This window comes from Phaenicophaeus curvirostris, chromosome 22 (assembly GCF_032191515.1).
Source record: "Phaenicophaeus curvirostris isolate KB17595 chromosome 22, BPBGC_Pcur_1.0, whole genome shotgun sequence".
NCBI classification, from domain to species: domain Eukaryota; kingdom Metazoa; phylum Chordata; class Aves; order Cuculiformes; family Cuculidae; genus Phaenicophaeus; species Phaenicophaeus curvirostris.
Genome location: NC_091413.1, coordinates 4609487 through 4626574, shown reverse-complemented (window position 1 = coordinate 4626574; position 17088 = coordinate 4609487). Strand labels below are relative to the sequence as shown.

Here is a 17088-nt window from a genome sequence, read left to right as displayed (position 1 = left end):
TCTCAATCTGCCCCTCTCCAGTTTATACCCATTCCCCCTTGTCCTATCACTACAAGCTGTCGTGAACAGTCCCTTCCCAGCTTTCTTGTGGGCCCACAAGAGCACACAGCTGCTCAGCGCCTCGTCTTCTCTCATGAGGCATCCAGGGAGGTAGTTCATACGAAAGACAGTGCATGAATGTGTGTGTTGAATGGGGATTAGGGTTTCGGTGCCTCCTCTTGGACTGCTTTTGGCTGGAGCTGGTGATGCAAGCAGGGCTGGCACGGTGCTCGCATGGCCTGCCAGGTGTTGGGGGGAAGGGCCCAGCGGAGCGGTGTACGAGAACGCAGAAAGGATGAGGAAAGTGCTGTACGGCGCGATAGAACTGAGTCGTCCATGGGAAAGTGGAGCCTGTGCGAGTGCCGAACAGGGTGTATCCTAGGCTGCCAGGTTCTGGCAAATACATTCTGTCCCATGCCAGGGTGGGGAGGAGTCGCAGAGAGTACGAAAGCCATTCCTGCCTGCCTGTCTTCACGGGCGTGCGGCTCAGCAGGGTGAATTCTTTGCTTCTTTGGGGCTCTTTTTATTTGACCGGATTAAAAAGCCTATTTGAGTTTCTTAAACCATTTAATCTAAAATCCCCAGGTAGATGCGCCATTGGATTCAGTTTTAAGCTTATAAACAAAATAGGTCTGTGTTTGTCTCTTCTTCGTTGTGTTCTAAAGCAGCAAGGGTCCGACCTGTCCTCCGTGGAGTCCTGGGGGAGTTGGGCTTCTTGTGCTGATGAATCCCCTTGAGCTCTCCCAAGGGTAGGAAGGTGCGGAGACCGGGGTGCGACCTCCCTGCAGCTCCAGGTTAGGTGTGCGTGCGGGTGGGAGGAGGGAGCAGGGGCCAAGCTCCACTGACCAGGTTAAATGAGAGCTGGTTCCCAGGCCTCGGTGCCTCCGTGGAATGCTGAGCTCTGCAGGGAGCGTGGGGAGATGGGGAAGGAAGAGACCGTAGGAAATTGGAGAAGATGGGAGGAAAGCATGCTGCGGTGTGATCCTCTGGAGCAGCATGGGTAATTCCAGTTCCCACAGTCCTCTGAGATGAGCTAGTTCTCCTCCTCCACTCCCAGTGTGCCCAGCTCCTTCCAGGGTTCCCTGCTGTGCCTGTCTTCTCCACTTGCTTGGGGTTCTTGTCTCCTTTCCAGCTCTGTATGGTTTTATTGCTGTCGCTCCCTGCACTTCTGAGGTTTCACGGACGTGGGACCAGTTGGGACTGCTCAAGGGTTGGCCCAAAACGGGACAGTGGTGTTCGCAGGAGGGAGGCGCTAATGGTGCCTACAGGAATGTCGCAGCTTTGTGGTCCGTGGGGTCGTGTTTCTGACAGCAGCTAGTGCCAGATGCTCCGGGGGAAGGTACCAAACCCCACAGCAGGCAGGTGTAAAATGATCTGCCCCCATGTCCCCTCCGTGTCCTTCCCCTGTGTCCGCCGGAGACCGGCTGGGGTTAGCGATGCCCGCGTGGGCTGACAGCAGCCGCGCTCGGTCCAGCGGGTGAGGTGTCCCTTCCAGATCCCATCCCCTGGCAGGTGCAGGACAACACCCAGCAGAGCCCGTGTGCCATCCCAGCTCCCTGGGCAGCCCTGGCGAGGAACAGGCTGGGAGGGCAGGCTGTCCTTCTCACCTCTCGCGGTCTTTGCTGTGAGCAGAGAGGCCTCCCCGGTCCGGGGCTCTGGAGATGCTTTGTGAAGGGGGTTGGTGGGAACAAGACTGACTTCTCCCCCGCCTTCTCCCGAGGAACTGAAGACAGACAGAGGGACAGGCATCTGTCTGATGGCAGCTTGAATAGGAGGGCGCCCTGTTGGCTCTACCGAGGGAGCCTCTTTCTATATGGAAATGAAGAATTTAGGCTAATGGAGCTCAACCATCTCTAATTTTGCGATGGCAGGAGGATTTTGATTGAAAGTAATTAAGCAAGCTAGCTGTAAAATTAATTAAAGCAAAAGGGGGGGATTTTTTTATTGGATTGGATAGCGATATAGCGGCTGTCAAATGGGGGACGGATGGGGGTGACCTGAATTCTCTGCCCTCCCTCCTCCCACTCGGGACGTTTATGTCACTTTAATCTCCTTACAGCGGCTGGTGTGCATTTGTTTGAAATAATCAAGGAAATATGGTCAGAAATTGTCAGCTTTCAGATCTAATTTACCTGACAGCCCTGCGCGGACCAGTAAGCCTCTGTGTGCGTGTGAGAGAGTGTGTGTGTGTGGTGCATGCGACTGTGTGGTCATGGAGGACTCCTTGTCTCCCTTCTCCCCCCTTTTTCCTTCATCCTGTCTTCTCTTAATTCCTAGCAAAAAGACTTCTGACACATCCGGGACCACCCAGAACCTCGCAAGAAAAAGAAATAAGTTCGAGAATTGTCCTGCATTCCCTTCGCTGCCCCCACCTCCCCATCGCTGCCTCCTCCCAACCTGCTGCCTCATCCTTGCACCATAACCAGCTTTAGGGTTTAGGCAATATAGGATTAGGGGAGGTGGCTGTAATTCTTTATTCCAGATGGCTGGCAACTGCTAAACCCACTGTCACAAGTACCGAGTTATAAAAATACTTAAATTAGGCCCTTTGTTTTATCCCGTGTCCCTGCCAAGCAGCTCTCCCAGTGTCCTGCCAGGGGCTCGGCTTGCACAGCACAGGTGGGAGACTCTGGTCAAGACAGTGATGATGCTGGAGAGGGGCTTCTCTGAACTTGCACCTACCTGGATTCCCTTCGACAGCTCCATCTGCTTCTTTTTGCCTTTAACACTTAAAGAGAGACCCTGCAGTAAGAAAGAGCTAAGCAGGACTTGGTGTGTGCTCCTAGAGCAAGTGAAGGTCCTGGTCCAGGGACACAGGAGAGCTGCAGCTCTTCTACCTTATCCTGACCCGTGTTCCCTGCTCCAGACCTCACCCTGCAGTGCCCGAGCTCAGTGCGCCGGGAAGCGGGGAGGGAGGGCGACTGCCGAGGGGTCAGCGTTTCCTCGGGGTTGCCTTGTGCCTCACATCTGCCTTGCTAGGTCGGCTCTTACAGTTATTATTTATTATTTATTATTGTTCATTAAGTGCTGACAGAGTTGGGGCTTTTGTTTGTTTTGTTTGGGTCTCTGCTCGGAGGCCTTTGCTGAGCCAGGCTCCGGTGCCAAGACCTCAGGCGCTTTTACAATTAGAGCCCGTGATCCTATTGTATTGTTTATGTAATGACGCTCAATCCCAAGGGATTCTTCAGCCTTTCTTAGACCCGCACTCCCAGCACCTGGCAGTGAGAGCACAGGGCAGGTGCTGGCCCCTGGTGCCAAGGAAAATCGTAGAATCATAGAATAGTTTGGGTTGCAAGGGACCTTAAAGCTCATCCAGTCCCACCCCTGCCATGGGCAGGGACACCTCCCACTGGATCAGGGACTCCAAGCCCCATCCAACGTGCCCTGGAACACCTCCAGGGATGGGGCAGCCACAACGTCCCTGGGCAACCTGTTTCAGTGCCTCCCCACTCTCACAGGGAAGAAATTCTTCCTTATGTCTAGTCTAAATCTGCCCCTCTCCAGTTTATACTCATTCCCCCTTGTCCTGTCACATCCTGTCGCTGGGCTTTACATGCTAGGGGATCATGAATACACGGACAGACCAGACTGGACCTTGCTGCAAGGATGCAGGGGGGTTGATCAAGCTGCTTCAGGAGGAGGAGCAGATGATTCATCCCTGCCGCGGTCTGTGTGGTTGCAGGGTGTCCTGGTGGCTCAGATGTGGTGCTCTGGCTATTGGGTGTCCACAGCCACCAGCCAGTCACCAGTATCGTGGGCTGAATGGCTTGTCTGCATGCTGCATGGACCGGCTGATGTACCAGTCCAGGCGTTCCAGAGCACCCCTAGCCATCTCAGCACTGGGACTGAAACTCATACTGTGTTCAGCGTATGTGTGGAGGGCACCTCACCAGCTCCATAACCTCCTGGACACGGGCAGGACATGGCCTAGTCCATGGCTGTGGCTGTGCTGAGGTGGGTGATGAGCTCATCACCACAATTCCCAGGTTTATTTCCAGCTTTGCCACTGATTCGTTTTGTATCTATAGCCGTGCGAATGCGTAGCTTTGTGCCAGTGCTTCCTCATCAGTATAATGGGTATAATTAGGCTTCCCTGATTGAAGATAGCGCCGAATGCTTAGCGTGCTGGCAGATTTTTTTCCTTTGTTTAAAAGTCCTTTCTGAAAAAAGGAGGTAAGACCCGATTTGAGAGTGCTGGTTCCCATATCGTATCTCAGTTACATGTGGATTAGTGTCTTGGACAGTATCAGCACAGTGGGGTTGGGCGCACGGTTGGACCTGATGATCGTAGAGGTCTGTTCCAACCTTAATGGTTCTGTGATTCTAAACCCTTCCCTTCTGGGACAGGTCTGCTGTGAAGTGTTGGCTTCCCATAAGCCTCACAGAAGCAGAGTTAGGTGAAGACCAAGAACTGCGTCTCCTCTGTGTTTCATGAAATACGGGGATTGCACGATGTGGCACTGTTGATCTTCTGTGTGAATTGCAAACATAACAGGACATAGTATCAAGAATAGTCTAAATAACTTCATGTCTGAAAGAGAGTGTGAGTTCTGGGACATGGACTAGGCCACCACTGATAATGGTATCTGAAGTCAGTGGTGTCTGGAAGAAGGGTCATAGCGTGCCGGCTCCTCCTGTTCCCTTCTGTAGAGTGCAAGACCAGATGATTAAGAGTGCAGTAGATAATTTTCTAATATAACATTCCCTACAGGCAGTGACTGGCATTGCTGTAGAGCATCCTGAACGCCGTGTTGGAGAAGGAAGTGCCCAGGACAGTCCTTTCTACATTGTGAGAATGTTTGAGAGCCCCGTGCAAAGCTGTGCTCTGTTCTGACTCCAAGTCTCCTCAGACATGGCCGAGGAAAATGCACGTGAGTGCTGACCTGGGAGCACTTTCTGTTGTTCTGTTTGTACCTGCCTGTACCTGTTCGATGCATCTCCCCTCTCAAGCACCACCGCTCTCGCTGGAGACCCTGACTCCAGCACAGGCAGCAGCTGGAACACAGGCTGTAGCTGGGTGGATGGGATGAAAAGTTCTGATTTGGGTGGTGTGTCTTTTTCTCTCAATTTGATGAGGGTGGCAGTGGAAAGCCATAAGCTCATTTCTGTCACTGACGTGGTGTCCGCTGGGAGAATCGTTCTTCTGAGCTTAGCAGAGTGACTTCAGCATAAGAGCAGTCAGAGAGGAATGTAGACTAGCGGGTCTGGAAGAGGAGAGCTGAGGCACAGGGCTGAAAGTGTCTGGGATATTTCACATTGATTTTGCTTGCTTATGGGCAGGAGTGGAGATCACAGAATCATACAATGGTTTGGGTTGAAAGGGACCTTAAAGCCCATCCAGTTCCACCCCCTGCCATGGGCAGGGACACCCCCCACTGGATCAGGGGCTCCAAGCCCCAGCCAGCCATGTCTTGAACACCTCCAGGGATGGGGCAGCCTGGGCCAGGGCCTTCCCACTCTCACAGGAAAACATTTCTTCCTAAGATCTCATCTCAATCTCCCCACTTTCAGCTTAAAACCATTCCCATGCGCTCCCTGATCAAGAGCCTCTCCGCAGCTTTCTTGTAGCTCCTTTCAGGTACTGGAAGGTGGCTCTAGGGTCTCCCCAGAGCCTTCTCTTCTCCAGGCTGAACAACCCCAACACTCTCAGCCTTTCGTCTGCAGCCTGTGGGGCAGAAAAATCCTTCAGAAACCAAAGTGGTGGCTCAGTTCATGTCAGGTCAGAGAAACCTTGGGGACGTGCAGAGATCTCCAGGGGTGGGACGTGGCAGTGGCACTTCTATCTGCTGTTCCTGGGGAGGCTGTTCAGGCCGTGGAGCTGCTGACTCTCACACAGCATCTTCCTCCAGCACTGAATCCTGGCCGCTGTTCCTGTGCATCCAGCTGGCTTGGGGCAGCGAAGGGGAAAAAAAGTCAGAGCCAGCGGCTCAGCTGATCAGGAGGTTTCAGGCAGAGGCTGCCCTGCCTGAGTTGCAGCGGATTTGGGGACTTTCTGTAGATGCTGTCTCCAAGGGCAAGGCCGAACAAGCTGCTTACTCTGAATTTGTCACGGAGGCAGAAAAATCACCAAGAAAATCAGAAAGTTGCAGTAGGAGGTTTAGGTTTATGCGGGCAGAGTGTTAATGCCAAACTAGACTGTGTTTGATGCCGTTGGTCATCCCATCCACCTCCCCAGCAGTGGGTCCCAAGGGATGAATTCCATGAGGATTCAGGACAGGCTGTGGTGAAGACATCCTGCAGGATGCTCACCCCAGCAAGGGAGGCTTGGCGAGCCATGTGTCACAACTGCAGCTCCTCTCTGGGGCCCAGTTAAACACTGGTGTAAGGGAAAAGGACCACAGTATGCCCCACTCTCTCCCTTCCCCCTTCCTTCCATCCACATCCTCCCTGAAGCACCGTGCAAGTTTATCAATTTACACCAGAATGCAGCAAAATCTCTGAGGTTACCAAGGTCTTGGTTTCATTAATTCCGAACCCTGATATGCCAGCCGCCCGCTCTGGCACTCGTTTGCAGGGCTGTCGCTGCTAGTGCAGGCTCGCCCCGTGGCTTATTAAACCAGCACCTTTGGAACCTGGGATGAATTCAGATTCATAACATCCGATTCTCCCATGTCCCTCGCTCCCCTGGTGCCTAGAAAACAGCTTATTAAAAATCACCATTGGGAATTGCCTGGGAAGTCACGTTTTTAACACTTTCCTTCGGTTCTTGGAGTTGGGCTCTCTCCTTTCGCAGACCACAGAGGAGATCGTGGCCATCTCTGCTATTTACTCCAGACTACAGTGGACTTGACGACCATGTCCCCTCCCTGCAAAGGAGAGGGAGAGAGCAAAGGCTGGGAAATAGGTTGCTCAGCACCCTCGTCCAGTGGGAGGTGTCCCTGCCCATGGCCAGGGGGTGGAACCGGATGAGCTTTTAAGGTCCCTTCCAACCCAAACCATGTTGTGATTCTATGATCCTTGCAGGGATTTGGCAGCAATTGTTGGCAGGAGGGTGGGAGTAGAGGAGTATCATGATCCTTTGTCAGTATTCATGCCTTTTTTCACGTTGGTGGATGTTTGTTGGTAAGTGATAGTGTTGAGTTGGAGCTGTTGGAAGTAAAATGAGACTTGTTGAGTTTGAGGAGCTTGAGGTGCATCTTTTCCCTGCGGTGCCAGTGAAGCTGCTGCAGAAACAGGCTGGTTAGTTCACCATTGAGAAAGCAAAAGGCAGAGTCCTCCTTACTAGCGAGTGAGCTAAGGAGGAGGAATCAACTTCATGGAGTGCTCTAAAGCCAAGCCTGTGCATTTGGAGCATGTGCTTTTATTGCAGAATGAGTTTACAGGCCCAGTGCATGGCTCTGAGCGGGCAGGTTAACCTGGAGGTGTGAACAGCCACGCTGGGGCTGAGCATCCTCACTTGAGCAGCTCTTACTGGTGTGATACTGGGACTGCCCCCAGCCAGCCCAGGGTGCAGAGCCCCAGGCCTGGGAAAGGGCTGAGGCGACACTCCCCGAGTTCCCTCCGCACGGCAGATACACCCTTACGGAGCTGTCGTTTTATTTGCAAACTGAGCAGTTGTACTGGAAGAGATTTAGCAAACATGGGGCTGCACAATGCTGTGTGTACTGAGTCACACATCAGCGCCAGAGCCAGCTTGCACCGCAAGCTACTGAGGCAAACATTCGAGAATAGTTACAATAGGCACCAAAAATACCTTCAAGTGAGATCTTTCTGCCTTGCTGTGTGTTGGGTAAGGGGAGGGCTGACAATTTAGCCTTAAACTCTACCCACATGCCCTAGAGCTCATCCTGGGAAAGTCAGGCAGCCGAGATGGGAGCAAAACAGAGGAAAAGCAGGTTTGCTCCCATAAAGAGAGCCCTGGTTCACTGATTCCATGTAGGCTGGAGGAGTTCTGCTCTGGTGGGAGAGATGGGGTTGTGGTCCTGCATAGGGAGTTGGGCTCTAGCGTTTGCCCCTGTGGTCATGGATCTGAGTGCGGTTTGGGAGGGAACGACCCCAGAATTACTCACACACTCTTGGATTTGCAGCTCGGAGCTCGCTGCACCTGCATGGGGCTAGGGCAGGGTTGGTCCCTACAAGATGTCTTCTCCTGTCTGGTTTTAAAGCTTCTAAGAAAGGAAGCTCCTCCTGGGGTCTCTTGTAAAAGCTCTCCCTGTTGCAAGATTTGGGAGGGTGGGGAGGCCCTGGCCCAGGTGGCTGCCCCACCTTGAACAACCTGAAGGACTTCAAGGCCAGGTTGGATGGGGCTTTGAGCACCTTGATCCAGTGGGATGTGTCCCTTTGTCCGGGCTGTCTCAGCAAAGCCAGAGACTGGGCAGCGGAGGCTCTCGGTGCTACCTGGCACGTCCTCGCACAACAGGGCTGGTAGCGAGGGCCGAATCCACCTCAGCCTCCTCCCAAGCGACTCTTTAGCATCCTTTCCCCGGTGCCCCATGCCCTCCCCTTCCCTCGTGTCCCGCTGTGCTCTGCACACCCTCACACTGGGGCTGGGATCGCGCCTCGCCCTCGCCGCGGCCCCTTCCTGGCTCCGCGTGCTCCATCTCTCCCACTGGTTTTGCAGCAGTTTTTTCTGCCAGCGCAGGGCACTGAAAAGTGCTGGCACTGCCAAAAACCCTGTGTGCACTACGACTCCCCAAACATCCCTTTATTTTTATTGTTCTGTTAATTACTGTTTAAACTTTAATAAGTCACTTCGTCAGGAGCGGGGACCTGCAGTGAGGTTTCTGTGCAAACACTGGGCCCGGCAGTGACTCTGGTGTAACATAACCCTTTATACAATGTGGGAATGTTTAGACTGTAACAGAAACTTGTTATTTTAATGACAGTTAAAGGGGGAAAAAAAAGAAAGGAGCGAATGAAAAAGGGAAGCGAGTTTGTTGGGGAAATGGCTCATCTCAATCTCTCTGTCTGGCCTCTTTTCTCTTGGCTTTAATGATAGCTGGACGAGGAGGCTTTTTTATGGCTTCTGTTGAAGAAGATCTTGTTCCCAGAGATGCCCGATGCGAGGCCGTACGCGGTCCCCCCTGTTCTGCGGGGTGAGGCAAACAGTGCAGAGATGCTGATGGAAGCAGCGTGCCTTGATTTTGCTCAGAGGCAGCAGCAGATGCCTAAAGCCAATTTGTGCTCAGTCTAATTATTCTGACCCACACAAGAGACTTTCCCCTTCTCTTTGGAGCTTCTTTCACTGTTGAAGTTTTTAAGTAGCTATGCGGAAGCAGATGCTGGTGTGCCATAGATAAGAGAGCCTGACATCCCATGGAAAAATGGACCTTGAACCTGGAAAACACTGCCTTGCTTTGACTGGTCACCCCTCCAAAGGAGGAACCTTTATGGACACCTGAGAGCGGGGAAGGGAAAGAGAGAACCTGACCTGGCCCGTGCTCTTGGAGGGGCTCTTGGTCAAGGAGTGTGGGGAGAGGATGAGGGGAATGGTTTTAGGCTGAAAGAGGGGAGATTGAGATGAGATCTTAGGGAAAAATGTTCTCCTGTGAGGGTGGGGAGGCCCTGGCCCAGGTTGCCCAGAGCAGGGGTGGCTGCCCCATCCCTGGAGGTGTCCAAGGCCAGGTTGGATGGGGCTTGGAGCCCCTGATCCAGTGGGAGGTGTCCCTGCCCATGGCAGGGGTGGGACTGGATGGTCTTTGAGGTCCCTTCCAACCCAAACCATTCCATGACTCCATGGTTTTGGATTGTGACTGTTGACATCTGTATTGCTTTGAGGTAGCGGAGGGTGCAGTGGCTGATGTCCCTGCCTCACAGCACTGAAGTCACCTCCAGGTTTGATTGGGCTCTGTTTAGCAGTCACTATAGACAAGACCATATAGAGTGATGTAGATCATCTGAAAACCTCCAGCTCCTGCTGACTTCTCTGCTCCTACAGTCAAATTCCCCAAATCTATGCTGTCTGGGTGAGGAGTGACAGGAGAGCTGGAGAAGGAGAGCTCCCACCTCTTCCCTGACAGGTTTCCCCTTGCCCTCTCCTGTAGTTGGTCCCTGGTCCCTGCGGGCGTGGGTTTCTCTGCCCGCTGTGGGTGGCAGAACCACAGGAAAGGTGGGAAGAGAGGCTTGGAGGGCAGAGTGGGGCACAAGGGATTGGGCAGGAAATCATGGAATCACTAGGTTGGAAAGGACCCACTGGATCATCAAGTCCAACCATTCCCATCAATCACTAAACCATGTCCCTCAGCACCTCATCCACCCGTCTCTTAAACCCCTCCAGGGAAGGTGTTGGGGAAGAGAAGCCTTGATGATGTTGGGAACTTGAGGAAAGAAGAGGGGAGAGGGAGAGCACGCTAAGGCTGAGGCTGCAACTGGTGAGGGAACTGGGGACGCAAAGGGCAAAGCTGGGGAGGGGAGGTTGGGGTGCAGCGTGGAAGGAGAGCTTCGCTGGAAGCAGAACCTTTCATAGCATCAGGATCAGCTCATTGCCAGGAGTCCCCTTCCTCTGTGCAGGGATGCCCTCTCTTCCTTGCTGAGTTTCTGACCAAAACAGGATCCAGGGGGGAATTGCACTCCGTAAAGCTCTTTGGTGAGGGCAAATGTAGGGTGGAAAGGTGGGGATGAAACCCTGGGCCTCCGGGGGACTGTGTTTTCCCAAGTGGGCAAGCATGCAGGGAGCAGGACAAAACGGTTCACGCTTTCCTCACCCGCTGCTGGGGTTGTGATTGTTATTGATTGGGTTTGCTGTTCTCGGCACTTTGTGTTTTTCCAGCTGAGCATTGGCTGCCCCTTGAATATTTTTTTTTTTTTTAAATATTTCATTTTTTTTCACCTCTGCTTTCGTTCAGATGCCCACAAACACCACACACGGGGCAGGGTTGGTTACAGCCCCAAGACGCTGGGGTGAGCACGGCTGGGAGCTGTGTCAGGTACCGGTAACACGCGAACCTGCTGTCAGTAGGATTAAATTCATAGGTCTGTGTTATCCCTGGAAGTGTGTTATACAAACAGGTAAAGAAATCTGCTCCAGTAGAAAAAACAGTGTCAGGGTTGAAAGAAATAATAGGAACGTGCACGGGGACTTCCCACGCTGGGGCACGTATAATGCGTATCTGGCTGGGGGTGTGTGATCGTCAGCCCCAAAGACAGAGGGTTGAGGGACCTGCAGTCCAGATAAGTAGTTTTGTTTCGTTTCCAATGTGTGGTTGTGGCTCTTGGACCCCGCCGAGCCCCTCGTCTTGTCCTGCTCTCGCTCCAGCCTGGCGCGCGCGGGGCCCTGCTCCGCAGAGCTGTGCCAGTGGCAGGAGCCGTCCCTTTGGGAATGGCATTTTCCAGGTTCCTGTGTGAGGCTGAACATGTCCCAGCTGCGAAAATAACCGTCCCGTGTGCCCTGCGGAAGCAGGAGCGGCAGCGCCACAGCTGCCTGGTGCGGGCAGAGCCGGCTCAGAGCTGCTCAGTGCCCCTTGAGAGTGACCTGTCCGTGTGCGGAAACCCAAAACGGGGACCTTTGGGGAGGACCAGCCTGTCAGAGGGGCGACTGCAGAGCAACAGATACCTCTGGGCCTCTTATAGGACTGGTGGCTTCCAGCAGGACATTAATACTGAGCGGCTGCTCTGGTGGGGCGTGCAGGGTGCTGGTGGGACCGGGGTTGGCACCGGTGTCCCCGAGAGCAGCCCCGCTCCCACCTCCCTGCTGGCCGGTGGGGTCACTTTGGCTGGAGAGCGCAAGCTGAGCTCAAGGATAGAACCCCCTGGACGGAGCCAAGGAGCCGCTGTATAAAAAACGCTGAGGTTTTCCTTTTCTGTACAGCGCGTTTCCCTAAATTGCCTTTGACTGTGTGCATCGCTAATGAAAGTTTATGCCCTTGTTAGAAGGACAGGCAGGTCCGTTCCAGTTAGGGCTGGGTCTATCCTTCTGCCAACTGCCCTCCCCGGCACACACACACGCACACGCTCCCGCTCCCTCACTCTCCCTGGTGAATAAGTGGAGGCTGTTATAAAAAAAAAAATAAAAAAAAAAGAGGAGGGGAAAAAAAATTTCCATATTTGTGTAAGTTGCTTTAAAAGCATTTTATCATGTCATAAAAAAAAAGGAAAGTACTCTCGGAAATTGATCCTGCACACGAGCCCATTGGACAGAAGGACGTCGGGATGTTAATGGCTATTTTGCTCCAGGGTGGCTTATTAAAAAATTTATACATAAATGCTTAAAATTGCATAAATTATTTAAAAAAAAAACATAGTAAGCAATTTGCGATCCTGATCCACTTTTCCTCTTTTTCTTCCCTTCATCATCCTATTCTTCACTTCTTTCTTACCAAAAAAAAGAAAGGTTCCTTCCCCCCTCTTCTCACCCTTGTCCCCTCCCTGTCTGAAGATGCCGAGCGCCCAAAATTGTGCGTGTGTAAAATAAATATGATTTTAAATGGGAGCCGTCGGGCAGCGGGGCGAGCTAGGAGGGGGGATAAAGAGAAAGGGAAAGAGGGGAGAAGAAAAAAGAAAAGAAAGAAAGAAGTTTGGATATGATGAGTGTTTCTCGCAGGCGTGGAATGTCACCCACATATCCTGGAGATTGTACTGGGGAGGTTTATGATGGTTTCCCATTGATTTGTTTCCCCGACGCAGCTGCCGACCTCTATTGAGGGACAAACATAATCAGCACTGACGCAAATTAGATGGTTATTCGTTTTGAAAATTGACAGAAAAACAATAAAAAAGATGAAATGCTCCCAAATCAATAGATATAATGAAATTCAAATAATCCGAGAGATGAGGTCTCCATGGCAACTGATAATGTGGAAAAGAAAACAATTTAATAAAGGACAGACACACTTTGAAAACAGATTGGGCAAAGGGAAGGCGGGGGGGGCGCGGGAGCAAGGGGGGCCGGGGGTGGGAGGGGGCGCGGGAGGAGGAGGAGGTGGTGGGGAGCCAGAGCCGCCTGCCTCTCCGGTTGGTTAGCGGTGCTGTAGTGAAGGATCACTGTCCATCCCAAGGACGCTTGCCATAATTAAGAGAGGCTTTCGGTCCAGAAAGTGCAGATTCAGGTTTTAATACACAAAATTATTTCAGGAGCACTGAATCGGAAAGTCGTTTGTTATGACCTTCCTGAGAGGCCTGGAGCAGGGCATGTTGGAGGCGCGGCGGCTGAGCCAGCTGAGTTATGGCATATTTGTGTTTTTATAGTGCGGAGGGGAGGGGGGAAGGGGGGAAGAAGGTTAAACAGTATTTACAGCTCAGTTGTTTTCAGAAAGGAAAGAGAAATAGAGTTCATGAAAAGATGCGAGTGGAAGAGAGAGGGAGAGGGAGAGATCCCCTGCCCGGCACACACTCCGCTGGGACGCCAGCTCCAATGAGACACTCACCGATGCTCTTTTTGCCTTAAGGTGTGAGGTGCAGATGGGCTGGGGGTAACGAGGGGCTCTTTGGTGGGATGGGGAGCGTGGCTGTCCCTGCTGCCGAGCCCGGCTGGGAACCCACCGCCTTCTCACTCCAAACTGCAGAATAAACCGCTCCCAGCACGCGGATTGTGCTGCGAGCCTGCGCCTGTGTGTGTGAGTGTGTGTGTGAGTGCATGCAGGGTGCTCTGCGCTTGCACGGGTGGCTGCCGGCGTGCGTCTTGTGCATGTGTGGCTGCTGGAGGGCTGTGGAGATGCGGGTGCTCTCCGGCAGAGCCGGGTGCGTGCGGGCACGCCGCGTGTCTGTATGGCGCCGTGCACAGGTACAGAGGCGTTGGCATGTGTGCTGCGTGCACACGCGGGCGTGCGACGGCGTGTGTTGGTGCCACCCGTGCCTCTGCAGGCGATAGTGCACCTGCACGGCCACGTTCTGGTACACGTGTGTGTTCCCGTTGCAATTAGTGATCGCGCCAGCACATGGATGGGCTCACGAGGACCCGGAGAGATAAGAAGATGAGCCTTAATGACCAGAATAAAGAGCAGCAAAAGGCAAGACAGAGAATTAGTGGCGGTGTGAGCACGGGGAGGCGTGGGGTGAGTGTCCGCACAGCCCAGCCGGTGGGGTTTCTCTCCCACGCTGCTCTGACAGCACTGCTGAGTTAACAGGCTCGGGGACGACCCACGGCTTTCACACTCGAGCTCTGCTCTCCTCTGCCTGGACTGTGAGCGTTTTCCACACGAACGGAACGGACAAGCGTTTCTCCTAACCGTGTTGCACAGTGTTTGAAGGGGATTAAAGAGCCCTTGAAGTCCCAGTGCTGCCTGTGATGGGTGCCTGCTCTGTGGGTTCGCAAAGACTCCCAACCCCTCGCAGGGTTACAGACACCTTGAAGGGATCCGTGTGCCCGCTGTGCACACCTAGCCTGGAGCACGTTACCTGCTCGGGCAGCTGCGGGGCTGTGTGAGGACCTAACACAAGCTGGAAGGTTAAGATGCTCCAGTTTGCTCTCTGTCAAGCAGCTCTTGCTGAGGTCTCACTTAGCTCGTGTGGGCTAACACACTGATTTACTTTGCAGGACCAGAAAGACCACAATAATGAACTTTATCTGGCCCCGTGTTTCTTGGTGATGCCACAAGCATTCAGGCTCCCAACTCCCATTTATGCTCCTGACTTCCCACTGCAATTAATTAGGAGTCTGCATTCTGTGTTGGGTTTGAGCATAATAGTGCTAAAAGGGATTGCAAATTGCTCTTAAGCTGCCTCCCAGCTACCAGCAGGGTTTGTAGGGACCCCCTTTTAGGAGGAGGCTCACTTAACCCCTGCCCTCAGTGAGGGAGGACGGAGCCCGGCTGAAGCCAGGGAGCTGCTCTCCACTGCCTTGGTGGGTTTGAATTCCCTGGAAAGTGACTCGCTAGAGACCAGATGGGACTGATGAAACTTGGAGCGATTCCCTTCCGAATCGGCATCCTTTAAGAGACCTGTTGGCCATTTTATTCCCCCAGCATCAGGTACCTGTAGCTAAGTCCGGTTCCCTCTCTACCACCTCAGTGTTCCACTGCACCCCCTGCCCTCTCTTTCAGCGCCGAAGGAGGTCTGTGCAGCATTTCCAAGAGGCTCGTGTCTTGGCCTCTTCTCCATTGCTTGGGCTCCCTTCTGGGCTGGCTGGCCCTGCTCCAGAGACTTTCCCAGCCCTCTTTGCTCTCCACCAGCCCTTCCCTCCCTCTCTCTGCCCCCACCATGTCCTGGTGCACCACCTGGACTGTGCGTCTGTGTCTATGGAGAGGTGAACTTAGGCACCGTGTTTGCATTGAGTTGCCCTGACAACATGTGTGGCTCCCAGGGAGCTTTCCGAGGGCCACAGCCAGCCCGCAGGGACCTGGCGGTGATGAGCTATTGCTCTTCGCTCTCCCTTTTGCATCTTTCCCCTCGTTTTCTTCACAACCTGTGGGGAGATTGATGGCGGGATTGTGATGTAGATGTTAGCAGTTCCGCTTGATTTATAGAGTTACTTAGGCTGAGTGAGGCCACTTAGGCTCGTCTGAATGGTAAACCTTTTAACTGGACTAAAAAATTAATAATAAATAAATAAATAAGGCAAGTAGGAGAAACTGGATGAGAAACGCCGATCCTCTTTATGTTGTCTGGAAGAAAGATTCTGAAGGCAGAAGGCTCCCAGGGCGCAGTGAGACCCTGCTCCCCGGGTTAGGCTGGAGCCGGGAGAGCAGGTTTTCATGGGACCATGAGGAAATGTCTCATCAAAGATCCAGCTTTGGCAGATGAACCAGAAAAGTGGCTGCAAGACACAAGGGGCTTTGGGGCTTCAAACTGTCATGAAATGATGCGTTTCCTCTGCTGTTACTTGCATTGCGGTAGCGCCTAAAATTGCAAACAAGGTTCTGGGCCCCTAAGCTGGGCAAGAAATGTTTGCCCAGATGGGTGATGCTCTGGAGAGACCCAGCAGACTAAGAGCAGGAGGGGAGCCTGCGGGATGGCATTGGCCTAGAGAGAAGGAGCAGATCAGCAGCAGCGCAGGGAGTATGGTTGGACTCGATGATCTGGTGGGTCTCTTCCAACCTGGTTATTCTATGATTCTATGAGTAGAACCAGAGCTCCCGACTCCGGTTACTCACTTTTCCCTCTTCTTTCCGCTCTGCTCCTTTTGCTGATTCTGTAAGTCCCCTGTGTTAGTTGTGTGCAGAAAAGGGGGCTCATTCCTTGCCCTTTGGAAGCTCAAAGAACTTGAGCGCAGAGCAGGACGAAGGGAAGGGCAGAGGCCAGGAGCTGTGTCTCCACACTCGGGGCGAGCAGCAGAGCCTTAGTGGCTCTCAGAGTGGAGAGGCCGACAAGATCAAAGCCCACTTAGGATCATTTTTGAGATCTGCTGGGGAAAAGGTTCAGGCGTGCGTTACTAAAGAGCTGTGAGGAAGGATTAGTCCTGTCCTTGCTGGCGTTTTCCCCACCAGCTGTGCCAAGCGCCTGCGAGGAGCTGCTGGGGCCGCAGCGGAGCAGGTCAGCGGCAGGTGGGAAGGCAGCGTCGCAGAGGGGAGCGTGGCTGGCGGCGAGGCTCTGGGCTTCAGCCCTGCAGGGGAGAAGGGGGCTGAGCTGGGGCACGGTGAGGAGGACGGGGTCCAGGCGGGCTGGAGCGGTGCCGGTGAGGAGGTCTCTGCGGCAGCCGAGGAGGCAGCGCAGTGCTGAGCGTTAGCAGGTGCCCGTCCTGCTCTGCTGCCTGCCAGCCGGGCGCTGCTCTCCAGCGAGGACTCTGCGGACTCTGGAGGACTTTGAGTTGCAGCCCATTGCACCATTTATGCAGGAGTGGCTGTGTCGGGGCTGTGCTAGGGCCAGCTCGCTCCTAGTGTGAGGTCTGTGCTGCCTTTCTCTCCCTGGCCAGTGATATATGGCATAAATTAGGCCTCTGAAGGGGGATACTGCATCCTTAAGAAGAAATATGTCCTCATTTTTCTTAAACACCGTTTGCACTGAGTGAAATGTTTAGAAGGGACGCTGAGGGATAACTTTATTTCTTACTAGGGAGTTCAGAGCCGTTCAGTTAAACCCATAAAACACTGGGAGTAGGGAAGCTGACAGCCTGCCCGTGCATTAGAAAAGCCATTATTCATCTAGGGGAAATTCACCCCATGCTGGAGCCTCGCCTTACCAATGGGGTGGTCCAGGGGAGGACACAGGATCATCTCACTCGGCCATCTAAGGGGTCAC

The 17088-nt window shown here is 53.3% G+C and overlaps 1 protein-coding gene across 8 annotated transcripts in view; it reads left to right on the top strand.

Moving 5' to 3' along the window:
* CASZ1 (castor zinc finger 1) overlaps window positions 1–17088 on the top strand; it is a 199532-nt gene that overhangs the window by 126972 nt on the left and 55472 nt on the right. For 3 of the 8 annotated variants that reach the window (XM_069874643.1, XM_069874642.1, XM_069874644.1), the window contains one exon: window positions 4751–4910. The exons of 4 other annotated variants lie outside the window; for them this stretch is intronic. In XM_069874643.1, the coding sequence (XP_069730744.1) occupies window positions 4892–4910 (19 nt within the window). In that variant the 5' untranslated portion in view covers window positions 4751–4891. Of the gene's footprint in view, window positions 1–4750; window positions 4911–13251; window positions 13362–17088 lie in introns of those variants that run through there. One more of the 8 variants, XM_069874648.1, reaches the window with a different exon arrangement.